Source organism: Talpa europaea (assembly GCF_964194135.1).
Source record: "Talpa europaea genome assembly, chromosome: 7".
Taxonomy (NCBI): Eukaryota; Metazoa; Chordata; class Mammalia; order Eulipotyphla; family Talpidae; genus Talpa; species Talpa europaea.
This window is the reverse complement of record NC_140074.1, coordinates 92,562,058-92,579,235: the sequence shown is the minus strand read 5'-3', so window position 1 is coordinate 92,579,235 and position 17,178 is coordinate 92,562,058. Positions and strand designations below refer to the sequence as shown.

At 47.6% G+C, this 17,178-nt stretch overlaps 2 protein-coding genes and 1 pseudogene across 3 annotated transcripts in view; all 3 read left to right on the top strand.

The window, feature by feature from the left end:
• LOC311173822 (large ribosomal subunit protein eL27-like) overlaps window positions 1-17,178 on the top strand; it is a 754,061-nt pseudogene that overhangs the window by 28,444 nt on the left and 708,439 nt on the right. The gene's annotated exons all lie outside the window — the stretch shown is intronic.
• Window positions 1,447-2,082, top strand: RNF222 (ring finger protein 222; the record flags this gene model as incomplete). The annotated part of the gene is made up of 1 exon (XM_084238225.1): window positions 1,447-2,082. The coding sequence occupies one exon, from the start codon at window positions 1,447-1,449 to the stop codon at window positions 2,080-2,082; it is 636 nt and encodes a 211-aa protein (XP_084094351.1).
• On the top strand, window positions 10,166-15,525 carry RPL26 (ribosomal protein L26). Its single transcript, XM_084237369.1, has 4 exons — window positions 10,166-10,194; window positions 10,987-11,159; window positions 11,938-12,078; window positions 14,934-15,525. Exons 2-4 carry the CDS (start codon window positions 10,992-10,994, stop codon window positions 15,060-15,062), a joined length of 438 nt encoding a protein of 145 aa, XP_084093495.1. The 5' UTR covers window positions 10,166-10,194; window positions 10,987-10,991; the 3' UTR covers window positions 15,063-15,525.

The window sequence follows — 17,178 nt, the reverse complement described above, 5'->3', positions numbered from 1 at the left end:
GCTTTCTTAATTATGGGACATTTCCAACTTGGTAAAATGGATTTGGACTGGAGCCGAGAGAGGAGAGACTCCAAAATATTTGTGATTTAACAAACTATAGTTTGTCCTTCCTATTAATTGATCTTATTCTCATTCTGTCATCTGTCAAATCTGGGGGCTGCCACACAGTTCTATTCATCAAGTGTCCAGGGGTCTTTCCTATGTCATTGATGAAAAATATGTCAATAATAGGTGATTGAGAATCCTTCTAATGAGAGTGATCTAGATGAATTAGGCTACATATTTGTGATATGGGGGACTTTTCAGTGAGGACACCCAGGCCTCACCACATATCCAAAAGGATGTTTCCCTATAAATCATCTTGGGAAGCTGTGCACTTACTCCAAAAATGCCACCATTGTTAAGTATATGTTTGGGGCCTCTCTCCTCTGCTCTCATATATCATCTACTTGTTACTTTATGGGTGACTCCATATCCTTGATTTAAAATAATATTGTTGATATTATTATTATTATCATTGCCACTTGAGCATTGATTTATTTTCTCATCAGGCTTGGCCCCCAGTGACTTTTGGACATTCCCAAAATACCAGACACATCCTCAAAGAAGGAGACTCTGCCTTCACCAAGGTTAAGCAGAAGGTTCTCTCGCTGCCTCTGGCAGGCCTGTAAAGATAATTCAAAGAATGACTGAGCTGTGGTAGCTGAAGAAATGAGCCCACAACTCCCTGCTGTGACTACCTGGAGGGCTAGCAGGCATTTGGATGTGTAAGTTCTGAGCTTTATTTTCAAAACAGTCATTGCTTTATAGCCACACTTAGCACAAAGGAATGCAATCCAATGGCTGGATACAATCCAGTGGGTCAGCTGGCATGTGAGTGGGGAGGCTGAGAAGCAGACCTTTACTGGAAAACAGACACTCTGGGCACAGGCCCACAGTGGAGCCTGGATTGAGCAGGGGGAAGGAGGGGTGAAAGGATGGGGAGGAGGCATCTGCTTAGCTACCTACTTCCCCTGAGATCTTGGTGCTCCTAACTTCACTTCCGGCACCAACCAGGAAGAGGCGAGCAATGATCTCACCATGTGTGCATGTCACGGTTGAGGTGAGGTATCAGGGAGGCCACACCATCATCACACTCCACGCACCTCCTTCCAGAGCCCAGTGTGCTCATTATCTGGTTCCCATCCAGAAGTGCCCCTCCTCTCCTCCTAAAGGTCTTAGACTCCAGGTCTCAGGCCTTAGTTTGACACAAATAGGCCACTGAGGGGCAAGTGCAGAAGAGGAAAGGGCAGGAGGAAAAGAAAGAGAAGGCAGACGACAAGGAAAAAGGAGGCAGTGGAAGCAGAGGCGTGGACAGGAGTTAGGAAAGGTAGGAAGAAGGAAATAGGCACCGATGCTCACAGCCCTTCCCTCCCACAGCTAAGGCCCAGCCTTCCCAGAGTGGCCATGTCAGAAGGGGAGAGCAAGGATAGCTCGGGCAGCGAGTGCCCCGTGTGCTACGAGAAGTTCCGAGATCTGGAAGGGGCCAGCCGGACGCTGAGCTGTGGCCACGTGTTCTGTCACGACTGCCTGGTCAAGTACTTACTCTCCACCCGCGTGGATGGGCAGGTCCAGAGGACCATCGTCTGCCCCATCTGCCGCTATGTCACCTTCCTCAGCAAGAAGAGCTCCCGCTGGCCCTCCATGCTGGACAAGAGCTCCCAGACCCTGGCCGTGCCCATGGGCCTACCCTCGGTGCCACCACCAGACACTCTGGGCCACACAAACCCCCTGGCCGTCTCCCAGCCTGTCTGGAGACCAACCCAAAGTCAGAGCACCCAGCTCCCCTTGGGCCTGCTGCCCAGCCTGCCCCGGGAGCCTCAGATCTACATCATCAGCCGCCATGGGATGCCCCTGGGGGAGCAGGACAGTGTCCTGCCGCGCCGCAGCCTGGCGGAGCTCTCAGACGCGTCCCCGGCACCCAGCTCTGCCCGGTCGTTCTGCTGCCGCTCCCGGGCTCTGCTGCTCATCACCCTCATCGCTGTGGTGGCCGTGGTAGCTGCCATATTGCCCTGGGTGCTGCTGGTGAGGAAGCAGGCATGAGTGGTGGCACTTGGGGGGCCGCAGGGCCTCAAGATGCTCTGGAAGCTGCTGGGCTCCACACACCCAAGCCCTGAGGGGTGGGTGGGCAGGCAGTGGGGAGGGGCAGAGAGGGCATTAGGAGGTGCTGATGGGAAGTAGAGTGGTATCTCCCCACCTCCACCCTACTCCTCGCTCCCAACAGCTCCAGCATGCCAGGGAGGCTGGGGGCTGGTGACCTCTGAGGCTAGAGCTGAATTGAGCAGCTCAGTTCTGGGCTGAAATGGAAACTGGAGGGTCCACGTCAGGGTGAGAAATGTGACAGGCGCCCCTTCTCAGCACTGGGGCCCTGGTTTATCCTCAGTACAGGCTTTCCCTTTCCTCTAGGTGAGAACTGGACAGGCAGGAAGATGGGTGCTTACCCCTTCCCGTGGGCTCCCCAGCCCTGAGGTGTAGTTCTTACTGCCAGGTGACCTACCTGAAGCCAGGTGGGGCTCCCTGCGGACAAGGAACATCAGCTGGCACACCCTGCTAGATGGGGGCCCAACGGCAAGGCTCCTTCAGGTCAGAATTCCTATGCAGGTTTCTAGCTTGTTCTTAGGGACAAACAGAAGGAGTGGCACAGGGGTTTACAAGCACATTTCCCAGAATCTCAGCAGCTATCCATAGAGCTGGGCAAGCATGTGCACATTCCCACCTCCAATCCTCCTGCCCCCCCCCCCCCCCCCCGTGCCAGCCTGCAAGGTCTTCCCTGAGGGAGGAGCTATGGGCCAGGATTTCTGGTGGAAGTAACAGAAATGAGTCTTCCAGGGATGCTGAGGTCGCAGGAAGAAAAAGGGTTTGTAGATAGAGATCAAGGCCAGCAGAATGGCCCATAGAGGCTGAGGGGGTCCCCCAGCCTCCCAGGCCCAAGGAATGGTCCAAATTTTGAGTCTTGGGGTTCTCAAAGGTGACCTAGAAGGCAGGGAGTGCAGGGGAAACCTGATGGCTGAGATTTGAGTCAGCTGAGAACTATGTGGGCAAATTAACCCCTGCAGGCTCTCACCTCCTTCCCAGCCCAAGTCCTCCTCCTCATGACCCAACCACTCATTAGAGGCCACACCAGCTGGGCCAGTTTCTGAGGTGGATTCCCAGGCTGGGCTGGGTGAGGATGGGTGGGGAAGAAAACAACCGTGCTTGTCAGGGAAGCTACTGTCTCCATAAATGCTGAAACCCAGGTGCTGTTGGCTGCTGGCCCAGGCTTCTTTACCAGAGGACCCCACATTGGACTGTGCTGAGGGTCATTGATGAGGACCATTAGAAAAACTGCAGATTGGCTCTTGCCTGAGGAGCGAGTCATTTGAGGAGAGTTATTTTCTGTTTATTAAGACCCTGAAATCCATGAGTCATAATCTAAAATTAATAATAAGATGAAAAACAACAAAACCCCAGGTGTGCCAAGAACTGAGCCTTTCACAACCTCTACCTCTCTCAGCAAGTACGCTATCGATGGAAAAAAGAAATAGCCCTCTGCCTCTTGCCTGATTCCCAAATGCTCCCAGTGGTGGTCATTTGGGGGCCACTAGGGAATGGGATCCACACTACATGGACTACTTGGGCTGATCTAAACTATTTAAGGACTTCTTCATGCTCTTTTCAAAAAGAGAGAAAGCATGGGTGCTACTTGACACGGGGGTGGGGGCGGGGAATACAGGTGGATTCATGGGGGAAATATTTATTATAGGAATACAAATCTCACATTTACAAAGACTCATGAGTCTGTTTTAACCTCAGCCAGGTTGCTTTCAACAATGCCATGAATTTCTGGGGACTTGACTGACCTCAGATTCTGGTGTTTGTCAAAAGGAAGTTTCGAAACATCTGTAATGTTTTCATTATCATTCAGTGGTGATTTGTAGATGGCACTCCTTTTATTTTCAGAGAATGTCAGAAACTATTTTTTAAATAAAGGTATCTATTTTCACAAAGATTCCAGTGACATTGCAAATGTGTAAAGCTGTGAGCTTGGACTTCCAAGATAATTTATTTGAAGTCAAAAAGACAGTTTGAAAATACAAACACAAATGACTCCTAACCATTTACTCGATCATGTTTGTGAAAGAAATGAAAATTAAAATCTGTTTGTATACCAATTTCACCCATTAGCTCATCAAAGCCTGACCCACTCTGCAGCCAAAGCTGAGGGGAACCAGGAGAAACGGTGGGGATGTATATCGGTAAAACTCCTAGGAAGGAAAATTGGACATCTATCAGAATTTCCACTTTAATCCCACAATTCCTGTTTCAGAAATGTGTCCTGCAGATGCACTCACTGTGATGGGCAGAGGCATATATACAATGTTAGGTAATTACAGCGTTGTTTGTAATAAGCAAGGATTGCAAATACCCTACATGTCAACCAACAGAGGGCTGGTGGTATAATATAAGGTCAAGGAATTCTCATGCAGGAGTAAAAGGAACACAGAGGACGTCTAGGACTGACACTGAAAGCCTTCACAGTACAATAATGACCGATGGGAGAAAGCCAGGGAGTCAGCGACTGTTGTGGAGCTTAGTAGACAGTTGGGGGGATAAGAATTTACATTCCTATTTGCTTATTTACTTCTGCAGAAAGAAATTGGGAAGCTACACCAAAAAACGCTGGTAACAGAGATTAACTGGAAGGGGATGACAAAAGGCTAGAATGGGAGGGGAAATCTTCCCTTTCCCTCTCATACTTTCGGATATTTGAAGCAAGTAAACATATTATTTATTTGAAAATGAAAATGAAAACCTCTAGTAGAAACGTTGGCATACAGGTAAAGAATCAGCCCCAAGAACACTCAGAAGGGCCTCCCCGGTGGCGCAGCGGTTGCGCGCTGGGCTGCGAAGCTGCCTGCAGCCTCTGCAGCACCGGTTCGATCCCTGGCTGCCGAACGAGGGTCTCACATGGCGCGCAGACCTCTCCTGCCGCCCGCTGCTCCCCTCAGCAGTGTACTTCGTCACTCTGCCTGTTCTGCTCCCTGCTCTGGCTCTGGTGAATTCTCTCACCCTCCCACGCTTCTGACTGTACCCAGTGCTTGTATAAATAAATAAATAAATCTTTAAAAAAAAAAAAAAAAAAAGAACACTCAGAAGCTGCTAGACTGCTTGGCCTGTGGTTGGAATGTCAGTGGGCTCATGGGGCTGGTTTGTCTGGTTAGAGGAGTGACAGCTTATGTTTAACAGACACCTCAGGAGGAAGGTAAAAAGTTTAATATTCTCAATATTTTTTTTAAGATTTATTTATTTATGCATACAAGAGCTGAGATATGGGCCAGAGGTGTGGGGGGGTGAGAGGATTCACCAGAGACAGAGTGGGGAACAGAACAGGCAGATCCACCAAAGTACACTGCTGAGGGAGCAGTGGGGAGACAGGAGAGGTCTGCTGCGCCATGTGGGTCACCTCCTGGCTGGGGATTGAACTCGTGCTGCAGTGGCTGCGGATAGCTTCATCGCTTGCGTCTTAACCCCTTGTGCCACCAGGGAGGCCCCCAATATTCTCAATATTTTTCAGATTCTATGGGGTTTCTTTGGAGTGCATCATTTAATGTTCTTGTTTTGATTCTTGTCTACCCTTCTTTTCCTTTCTCAAATGAAATCTTTTGCTTCAAGCAACCATCCTGGGGTTAGGGCACTACAGAAAGAAACCATTCAGTAGGAACCTCCCTGGTGGTGCAAGGAGTTAGGTCTCAGCACTATGAAGCTATCAGCAGCCACTGCAGTGTGAGTTGGATCCCCGGCCAGGGCACTAACCCACATGGTGCAGCAGACCTCTCCTGTCTCACCCATTGCTCCCCTACATGTATATTCAGTCACTCCCCCTGTTCTGCTCCCCACTCTGTCTCTGTGAATCCTCCCACCCCTACACCCCCGCACTTCTAGCCTACACCCCAGCTTTAGTATGCATAAATAAATCTTTTAAAAAAAAAGGAAACCATTACATAGATGATGGATAGATGCCAAAGTTTAAGTAAAAACTGTTGTTCTTCTCATCCTCTCCTCGCCCAGAAGCAACCCCTACCCCTTACACACACACACACACACACACACACACACACACACACACACACTTTGCCCAATACCTCACATCACAATAACCTTTAATAGATCCTTGCATAGTCTAGGCCTACACAACAAGATTAAGGAGCCCCAAGCCCTGAGCCAGGGTTCCCAGGAACGCGGGTGTGCACATTAGAGACCTCTGCACCCCTCAGACACATCCTATCACCCCTCTCAATGAAGCCTGGAGGAGGCTCACAGACAGCTCTGCTGCTCTCTTTCTTCTCCCTTTGATCTCCATTTTTGGCACAAAACAAAGAATCTTGCCCCATCCTTACAATTCACTTTCCTTCATGCTGTTCTCAGTGGATACAAACGAAAATCACAACTAATTCTCAACACAAGTATTTGCAGTTCCAACAAGCATTGCAGTGGGGTACAGGCCTCTGGGCCTTTGCTTGGGAGTCGCCCTCCTTCTGGATTATACTTTCCCTCTTTCCCACCTGGAGAAGTCTACCTCATTTCCCAAAAACAGTTCAAAGGTTACCGATGAAGACTTGCCAGTCCTCTACCTCAGTCAGAATGGACTGCATCTTCTGGGGACACAAATATTATGCATATTTGCTGACAAGTCCATCCCCTTCAAAACAGCACACTTTTTTTTTTTTTTTAAACAGCATGCTCCTTGAGGGGAAGTCGGTTCTTACTAATTGGTACACTCCTGGTATCTCAGTGAATTTAGTAGAGTAAGAGTTGGTAAATATTCCGTAAAGAGTAAATATGTGAAGCACTCATGCAGGAATGAATGAACAAATAAGCAGGATGGTTTGGTGTCTAGGAAAAAAGTTCAGTTCAAGGCACTTGGGTGTGGAATCCGGATATTTGCTTTCATGTGTCTTGAGGCTCCACAAATACTCTCTTCGAAATTACCTGAAGGAACCAGTTTAAAGGACCCTTTCAAATCATAAATGAGGAATGTAAGGATGTGTCAAGACGCCCAACAGATACTTGTAGAGATAAACAGACTCCAGAACTAGGTTACCAGTAATTTGCATCTGTGTGTACAATCTGTACCCCAGCAATCTTCACACTGTAGACAGGGGGTTATGCTGTTCAAATGGTGGGCTGAAGGTTTAATTTTGATGACTGGATGTCGGGAGGGAGAGAGGTAAGAAGAAAGGTGACAAAAGAAAATGATGGGAAGGTTAAGGAAGCAGAGACAGCCTTTGTGGGAAGAGAGGAAGATGATTGGTACAGGAGGTCTGAGGAAGAGGGGAGTTAAGGAAACTATGAAGAGAAGGGGGCAAGGCTATGAAGACCAGCAGGAAGGCAGAGGGCCCAGTGACTCCCTATGACTTTCAGCATCTAAATAAGACTTGCCCCCGGAGCCCTCTCACACCAGCCACAAAGACCAGGGTCCTTCCTGGAGACGATGTGTCATCTTGCTTCACACCTCCGTGCCTTCCCTCAAGCTATTCCCATTGCCTCATGCAGCTAATTTTAACATTCTTCAAAAGTCACTCAAGAGTGACCTCACCCCTCTTCCCTGACCCCAGAGCCCTCTAATATTCCAGAAGCATAGAAGCACCCAGGCCAGTCAGGCTTGGAGTATACTACAATCCTGTGGTTAATTCAGTTGTTTATCTCTCCTCTTAAGACAATGAACTTTCTGCAGGCAGACTTTGGCTAATTTTGTAATCCCAGCATCCAGTTCAGGGTTGCTTTGCAAAGATGATCCATAAACATTTGTTGAAAAGCATTACAGCAGAGGAATCCTCACTAAAATTGTGAATTGTGAATAAAACTTGGGACTATTTCCTTCACAGCTTTTAAAACACAACTTTTAAAAAATTATTGATTAAACTTCATTTTCTTTTTTTTAAATATTTATTTATGCATACAAGAACTGGGGTACAGGCCAGAGTTGCAGGGATGAGAGGATTCATCAGAGACAGAGTGGGGAGCAGAACAGGCAGATCAACCAAAGTACACTGCTGAGGGGAGCAGCAGGCAAGACAGGAGAGGTCTGCTGTGCCATGTGGGTAACCCCCTGGTGCCATGTGGATAACTCCCTGGCCAGCCGGGGATGGAACTCGTGCTGCAGAGGCTGCAGATAGCTTCACGTTGCAGTGCTTAACCCCTTGTACCACCAGGGAGGCCCAAACTTTTTTATTTTCTTACATTGTTGCTTGTTTTGTACAATATTTAATTTCTCCCCTCAGGTATAGTCCTCATAAATCTCCCACCACAGGCCTCCCTAGTGGCACAGGGGTTAAAGACTCAGCACTGCCAAGCTATTGCCAGGCACTGCAGCAAGAGTTCCATCCCTAGCCAGGGAGGTGACCCACATGGCCCAGCAGACCTCTCCTGTCCTGCCTGTGCTCCCCTCAGCAGTGTATTTCACTCAATCCGCCTGTTCTGTTCCCCACTCTGTCTCTGGTGAATCCTCTCACCCCCACACTTCTGGCCTACACCCCAGTTCTTGCATGCATAAATAAAATCTTTAAAAAAGAAAACTCCCACCACTACATCAATCATGAGCCATCACCTTAGTCACCTGCACTCTTCCCTCCTGTTTTGATCCTTCTCTCTCTCCCTCCCTAATGTATGCCTCAGATTTAGTTTGCCTGCAAGTTTTTTCTTTATTTTTTTACCGTTTGTTCAGTTTCCCTATATTCCTCCTAGAAGTGAAACCATCCAATATTTTTCTGTTTCCTTCTGACTTATTTCACTGCGCATAATCCCTTGTAGCTCCAGACATGTTGTTAGGAATGGCATGAGTTTATCTTTTTTGATTACTGAATAGTACTCCATTGTCTAAAACACAACTATTTTAAGATCATAAAGCACGTGTTCTTTATTGATTATAGTCTGGACCCTCAAGGACATGGCTTCTCACTCTTTTGACTTGACCTCACAGATTCCTACAAACTGGGAACATATACAATTACCGCAAGGGCTGGGTAACCAGCCTGCAATATGTTCATCTATAAGCCAAGGGCTTTACAGGACCTTACACAAGCTCCTCCCACTTCCGTGTGGTTCAATATCTTTTTGTAAAATGGACTAAGATATACCAGCAGCACAAGACTACTGGATTAAAGGAGTTCCTAATGAAAAGTGAGAAGAGTGTCCGTAGCACTCAGCAAGCTAGTACTACATATCGTGTCTGATGTATCATTATGAAATGTGTCTTCTGCCAGCATGACACCTGTATTATTCATTCAGCAGAAACCGATCCCCAAGATGCCCGGCTAGGCACGCCGCGGGAATTCACCCTGCCCCGCAGCCTGTCCCGGAATTCATTTGCAAGGGAGCGCATCACCTTGCCCTGCTTAAGCTCTTTGACTACATGACAGCAGGCAGCGAAATTCAGAAAGAGGCTCAGGTCTCGGCAGGGAAACACCTCCTCCCGCCGCGCTCCTCGGGCCAACGCGCTCGGTATCACTGGGGGGCTCGTTGGAAACGCGGGTTCAGACGTGCTTCGGGGGTGGCGGGCGGACCGACGGGTGGCCCGACTCCTGGGAACGCGCCTCGCAGACCGGAGCCGAATCTGGGGCAGACCCCACGGCGGCAACAGCGCGCGCCAAGCTGTGTGGGCGGCAGCCGGCCCAGCAGGAGCCGAGGTACCTGCGGACTCCACACGCCCACGTGTGCCGGGCGGGAAGGAAAGGTGTCCAGGTAGCCGAGGTGCCTGGCGCCACCTGGCGGCCCAAAGTAGACCGCGCGCGCGAAGCCCGGAAGTGACGGGACAAGGACCCCGGGGGCCGCTCGCTCCTTCATCACCCACCGGGATCGCCAGATCCTGAGCAGCCCCCGCCACTCGCGGGGTGACGACGCTTCCCAGACAACACGGCTGCATAACCCAGCTCTCAAGAAACAGCAGGAACCTGAGAGGTGAGCTTTGCGGTCCCGCGCAGCGTCCCTGGCAGTTCCCCTCCTAGCCGCGAGAGGACACTAGTCACCAATTTCTTACCCAGTTTCCTACCCTCGTTCCAACTCGGCGCCTCTCTCGCGCCGAGACATCGAGTCTCGCGAGATCTCTTGTAAACTTGCCGAACCGGAAGTGGCGTGTGGGCCTTTTCCTTTTTGCGGCCATCGCTGGAGCACCGGCGGGTGAGCATTTGCCGGGGAAGCAGTAACAATCCGCAGCCATCCGTTCTCAGGCAGCAAGGCTTCGGACCCCGAGGAGTCCTTTATTCTCCAGGCAGCCGAATGGCACCGGAGGAGAAAAGCTAGGATGATGTCGACCTGTTTTTCCCCCTAGCTGAAGGACGCCGAACTGGGGAAGAGGGGAGGAGAAGGGGTTTGGGAACTTCGAATCGAAACAGGGAGAGGAGGGATTCTGTGGAAATAAACACAGGTCTGGACAATGTAGCTTAAAGAATGTTCTCGAAATGACCTTGGTAAAACCAGGGAACTTCGAGGCTCTCGCACATGGGGAAGTTTTGGTGCCCGACAGTGCAGTATTTCCAGTTTGGGGTGATGGGGGTCTGATTCATTTTGCATGTGGCTAAATGTTCGCACTCAAAATCTCATAAGGTAGCGTTGGTCTTTCTAAAACGTGATGTTGTATTTGAAGAATTGAGTGGTCGCCCTGCTTTGCACTCAGCAGAGATGAAGTCCTAGCCTGTACATAGTACTTCAGGACTTTGAAGGGTGTAAACAAAGTTCAGTAACTAAAGGAAGTATTTTATTAATGGGGAATTCTTTATTCCACAAACACAGTACCTATCCTGGTGAAGCAAGTTTTTTAAATTTCAATAGGCCGTTCAGTTTAAGTAGTTCTTTGATGGAGTTATAGAGCATGACAGTTTCCGTGAGCCTTTGAAATTTCAAAATGAAATTATTGCTGTTACTTGCGTGTGGTCATTTAAAGGTTTACACCTCTTTTAATTTCTCATTTAGCCAAAATGAAGTTCAATCCCTTTGTGACTTCTGACCGGAGCAAGAATCGTAAAAGGCATTTCAATGCGCCATCCCACATTCGTAGGAAAATCATGTCTTCTCCTCTTTCCAAAGAGCTGAGGCAGAAGTACAATGTCCGATCCATGCCCATTCGGAAAGATGATGAAGTTCAGGTATGTGCTTTTTTCAGGTCATCTTGGCAGGTATCCTGCCCACTTGGCATAGAGGACCACCCACATTCTGAGAACAGAATTAACTGCAATAGAGTTGAGCTGGGCACTAAAAGTCAATTTGTGAAATTAATTTAAGTGAAAAGCTATACTTTTTTTTAAGCTATCACCTGCAACGATTGATTTTGGCTGTCTCTAAAGTGCATCTATATCATCCATATTTCATGAGGTTAACATCCACTTAAATAAAATGATACCATTCCCAAATTGTATAGGTTGAGACCATCTATCAGCTGCTGTGCTGTTAAAATTGCCAGTAGAGTGGGGAGGCAGTCTGCTGTGTTTTCAAGATAACACCAGAAGGTTTGCAAACAAAGACAACAATCTGTTCAGAATCACTGTTTTCCTGATAAGCTGAGGATCACTTGGGACTCTTAGGTAGGAAAACAGTTAACCTGAAAGATGGAGTAACAAGTTCCTTGTGATCAACTTACTATGGAAAACCAGGTGGGCTAATTTTTTAGCTTTTAAGAAACCCACCACTGCTGGTGGGCCATTAGTTGTGTGGATGCACTGTCCATCGCTGTAGTCTTATACATGGGGCATGGTTTTTTGGTAGGCTAACTAAAACCAGAATTACTGACACATTTCTATTACGAATACAATCTTTCAAAATTGAAAGGTCCTAAAGATTTGATAGAATGTTTATAATTACTGCTTTTCCTATTTACAAGGTTAATACTGTTTCATCTGCATATTTCTGTTTTTGAATTTTTTTTAGGTTGTTCGGGGACATTATAAAGGACAGCAAATTGGCAAAGTAGTCCAGGTTTACAGGAAGAAATATGTCATCTACATTGAAAGAGTGCAGCGGGAGAAGGCAAATGGCACAACTGTTCATGTGGGCATTCACCCCAGTAAGGTAGGTGAATGCTTGAACAGGGAGAAGGAAATTACTGCAACTGTTGGCAAATATGATTTGTTACTTATTTGCAGGGCAACTCCCAGGACTTTGGTTTTAGGTGTGTTGGAAATCTTAAAATCTTTATGAAATCAAGGTCCCTTTAAGTCATTCTGTGTTTAATATGTTTTCCTAAAAAGTTATTAATGAGCTGTTTGAACCATCTTAATAAATGCACCTTAATATTTAGGTTAAATTGAGCTGACACTGTTTACTTTTGTGCATTAAAAATGAGTTGGGGGGGCCTCCCTGCTTGTGCAAGGGGTTAAAGACACAACCTATGAAGCTATCCACAGCCAGGGAGCTACACACATGGTGCAGCAGACCTCTCCTGACTCGCCCGCTGCTCCCCTCAGCAGTGTATTTCAGTCAACCTGCCTGTTCTGTTCCCCACTCTGTCTCTGGTGAATCCTCTCGCCCACCACACCTCTGGCCTATACTCTAGTTCTTGTATGCATAAATAAAAAAACTGAGTTAGCTGTAAGGCCGCTTTACAAGCCTCTGCAGTGTGATTATTAAAAGTCAAAGGCTAAGATCCCATGAACGGTGGTGTAATGTCAAAGCCGAGATAGACAATCCAGTCTAATTCTATAGCAACCAGTGCCTTTCCTAGATTTTAATGTGAATTATCCAATATTGTCGCTAATCTCGGTTCCTTTTTTTTTTTTTTAAATGTTGAATGTAGAGGTAGTGAGTACACATAGTGATTGATCAAATACTGAAATGTTTTGTGGGTTTTTTTTTTTTTTTTTTTTTTTTTTTTAAGATCTTGTGTTGGCACCATGAATTTAATTTTCAAACTGCAGAAAGATGAAAGACCTCCGTCTTTTGCCTGGAATTCATTATTAACATTTTGCCTCCTTTGCTTTATCTCACTTCCCCACCCCACAGTAGTCACAAGCCTCATGACACTTCAGCTATACTTCAGTATGAATCTCCTAAGAGCAAGTGCTTTCTCATTCTTGAACTGTGCCGGTCATATTTTTGCTGCCCTCACCAGATCAGCTAGTACCAGGGTCACTGATCCAGTGACAGCAGAACTCCTGTCACCCCCGCTGCTCCCCTCAGCAGTGTTTTTCAATAGATCCTCCTGTTCTGGTTCCCACTCTGTCTCTTGTGAATCCTTTCATCCCCATACCTCTGGCCTGTACCCCAGTTCTTGTATGCATAAATAAATTTTTTTTTAAAGACTTCAGGTATCTACAGGCGGATGGCTTGTCCCAGACCTCAGTATCCAGTTGCCTCTTTTGCATTTCAACTTGGATTTCTAATCCGTAATCTCAAACCTGACATTTTCAAATTTGTCTTTATCTTTGAAACTACCACCTCACAGTGTGTGACAGCCCTAGTCTCATTGTTCCACTTAAAATGTCATTTTTTATGTTTAAATATCCTATGTCAGTCAATAAGACTTACTGCTGTTACCAGACTCCTGTTACCATTAAAGTGGCCTGTGAGACCGTATCTCTTCTCCCCTCACCAGCCACTTTTTAACAGAAGCTTACGCCACTCATAGTGATCTAGCCCCCTAGCCTCCTCGCTGTTTCTACAACTGTGCTACTCAGTGTGTCTTTTGACTAGCATCGCCTGGCAACTTCATAAACCTGCAGATTCTGTTCCCAGCTAGCTAAGTAGAATTTGGGGGTGAGACCCAAGGGTCTGTTTTATAGGCCTTCCACTAAATGCAAGTTTAAAAAAGACATCTGTAATTACATTCTCGGGCTTCTGGACCTTTGTACTTCTCTTTAGGACACTTAGCCAGAGAGCTCGCTTCACTTTTATCCCTTTTTAGGTGTCTGTTCAAATGTAGCCCCATCAGTAGGGCCTTACCTAATCTTCCTATATGATTTAGCTCCTGGTCTCCAGCATTCCATGGCCTCTCCCATTGCCCTGTCTTTTCTGTTTAAAAATTTGGTGTACATTCACGTAATTGCTTTCTATCTCCCCATACTGGAAAATAAACTTAGTGATGGCAGAGAATTTCTTTTGGTCACCATGCTGTTATTATTTCCGGACCTAGTACAATGTTCTCAAAGGACTTCTTCATAAAGCTAAATTTTATCTAGTATGGAGTCTTTAGCAGTTAGATCTGTTGAAGTAAGATCTGTGCTAGTTTTGCAGGTTACCGCATTTAATTTCCAATGCCATTCTAAAGGTACTCTAAAAACAACTGTATATGACTTGGTTGGATTGCAAAATTGGAATGAGGAATAGAATGGATGATTTTTGCAGTAAAGCATAGAAGATAAGAGAAGAACCAATAACCTCATACTGCCTTCCATCCCTTGTTGGTAGAAAATTAGCATTTAAGGGCCTCCCCGGTGGCGCAGCGGTTGAGCGCTGGGTTGCGAAGCTGCCCGCAGCCTCTGCATTGCCGGTTCAATCCCTGGCTGCTCCCCGGCCACCAGAGGAGGGTCCCACATGGCGCGCAGACCTCTCCTGCCGCCCGCTGCTCCCCTCAGCAGTGTGCTTCGGTCCTTCTGCCTGTTCTGCTCCCCGCTCTGGCTCTGGTGAATTCTCTCACCCTCCCGCGCTTCTGACTGTACCCAGTGCTTGTATGCATGTATGTATAAATCAATCAATCAAAATAAATAAATAAATAAATTTAAAAAATATTAAAAAAAAAAGAAAATTAGCATTTAAGTCAGATTTTATTTGGGGCTAAAGAATAATTTTTGGCATTTGTGAGTAATATAATCATTTCATGTTTAGGTGTCCACTAGGCCGCGTTAGAGAAATGGGGTTGAATGTTGAGCCTTCCCCTTCCCATGTGTTCAGTTGTTTAAAGCTTAGAAGTGTTTTTTCTTCTTCTGCAGGTGGTTATCACTAGACTAAAGCTGGACAAAGACCGCAAAAAGATCCTAGAACGCAAAGCCAAATCTCGCCAAGTAGGAAAGGAAAAGGGCAAATACAAGGAAGAAACAATTGAGAAGATGCAGGAATAAATAGTCTTATATACAACTTTCATTAAAAACTGCTTAAATGAACTCTTTGCTATGTGTGTGGTGCTTTGGGATACTGCCTAGTTCTTAGTGGACTGGTTTTCAGGGAGGTTTAGGTCTCTGGAGGCCAGTCACCCCTATCTTAAGTAAAATTGTTTTTTTACATTTGAATATCAGTTTTTTTAATCATTGATGTTCTTTCTAAATTTTCTTAAGACTGATGAGATTTTTATTTATTTTTTTTATTTTATTTTTTTTTTTATAGAGGCATGCTTTATTTATTTGTTTGCTGGTTTGTTTGTTTGTTTTGTTTATACATGCACTGGGTACAGTCAGAAGCGTGGGAGGGTGAGAGAATTCACCAGAGCCAGAGCGGGGAGCAGAGCAGGCAGAAGGACCGAAGTACACTGCTGAGGGGAGCAGCGGGCGGCAGGAGAGGTCTGCGCGCCATGTGGGACCCTCCTCTGGTGGCCGGGGAGCAGCCGGGGATCGAACCGGCGCCGCAGAGACCGCGCGCAGTTTCGCAACCCAGCGCTCAACCGCTGCGCCACCGGGGAGGCCCCTGATGAGATTTTTAAAGCAGCATTTTGGGGTATATCATGGCTTGTTGAGGCCTAGATTAAAAAATAAAACTAGTTGGGACCACTGCCTCTGGAACCTTTATCCCTATGTAAACTATATGGAGGCCTCCTTGGTGGCCTAGGTATTTAAGTCTCAGTACTATCACCCCTATAGCCTCAGGTGGATCCCCAGTCAGGGAGCTAACCCACATAAGGTACAACAGACCTCTCCTGTTTCACTTCCTGCTCTCCTCAGCAGTGTATTTAAGTAAATCGGCCTGTTGTGCTCCCCACTTTTGTCTCTGGTGAATCCTCTCAATGCCATCCTCCCACCTCTGGCCTACACCCTAGTTCTACACAAAAATTATGGCTATTTTATGGACATAGCATGTTTTAAGATTTTACATAAGTTTTATATTGCCCTTAGAAAAGCCTTGTTTAGACTAAATAGAGGCGCTGCTGTGGCTTCCTGTTAGCACCCCTGACCACTGCTTCAGTAGGCCCCCTTTACCATTTTGTTCGTATAGTGCTGGATGAGACCCATGAAGCCCAAACAAATCTCTGGATTGCACTTGGAGCTTGTTTATAGTGAATTAAGTAAACCGGTGTTAGATGTGCGCCCCCCTGCCTTTCCTCGCTTAAGGTTAAGTTTGTAAAATAGGCAGAAAGATTACAGTTTACTTACCAGCCTGGAAGTTTTGTAAAGTGACAAAACAGCTAAAAACGATTTTGCTGCGGGAAGTTGAGTGGCTGGGGCCTCCCTGGTGGTGCATCGGGTTGAGTGCCTGTGCTGTGAAGCTGTCCGCAGCCCCTGCAGTGGAGGGTTTGATTCCCAGCCGGCCAAGGAGATACCCACATGGCGCGGCAGACCTCTCCTGCCTCGCCCGCAGCTCCCCTCAGTAGTCTTCGTCTGTTCTGCCTGTTTTGCTCCCCGCTCTGGCTGTGGTGAATATTTTCACCCTCCCGCGCTTCTGACTGTACCCCAGTTCTTATATAAATAAATATTTTTAAAAATATGTTTTAAAAAGTTGAGTGTCTTCCAGATCACGCCTTAAACGACCCCGCGGAGCACCGACACGCTGACAGCCCAGGGGAATTTCCAGCCCCTGAGCGGGTTCCCGCCCACCCCGCGCCACGGCTGGCGGCCTGCGGGAGGGGCGGGGCTTCCGGTCCGCGCGAAGCAGCTTCCGGCGGGGCCTCCGGGAAACGCGGGGCCTCCGTGGGCGGGAGGTGAGGCGGCGCTCGGGTGCGGCTGCACGCGGGCCAGCGGGTGGAGGGGCTGCCCGGCCCGGCGGCCTTGGCAGGGCTCCTTCCGGGTCGCCCCCTCTTCTACACAGGTCTAGTGGTCTCCGGCCCTTGCCTCCTATCCCCCGCCTGGCTCAGTCATTCAGCCCCGAGCGGGCTGTCCCGGGAGGACCTGGCGGGGGCGGCGAGGAGCTGGAGCCGAGTGGAGCCTGGCGCCGCCGGAGCTGAGTCCGCGGAAATCGGGAGGGCACACAGGAGGTGGTGCCCAAGCTGGGGCTTCTGGAATAAGGGGAGTTTCTGGGCTGTGAAAGAAA

What these genes read in the sequence shown, in the direction of transcription:
- RPL26 (XM_084237369.1), top strand. Translation starts at nt 10,992, where the DNA reads ATGAAGTTCAATCCCTTTGTGACTTCTGACCGGAGCAAGAATCGTAAA. An exon ending in GGAAAGATGATGAAGTTCAG is followed by an intron (nt 11,160 to 11,937) that starts GTATGTGCTTTT and finishes AATTTTTTTTAG; the next exon opens with GTTGTTCGGGGACATTATAA. An exon ending in TGGGCATTCACCCCAGTAAG is followed by an intron (nt 12,079 to 14,933) that starts GTAGGTGAATGC and finishes CTTCTTCTGCAG; the next exon opens with GTGGTTATCACTAGACTAAA.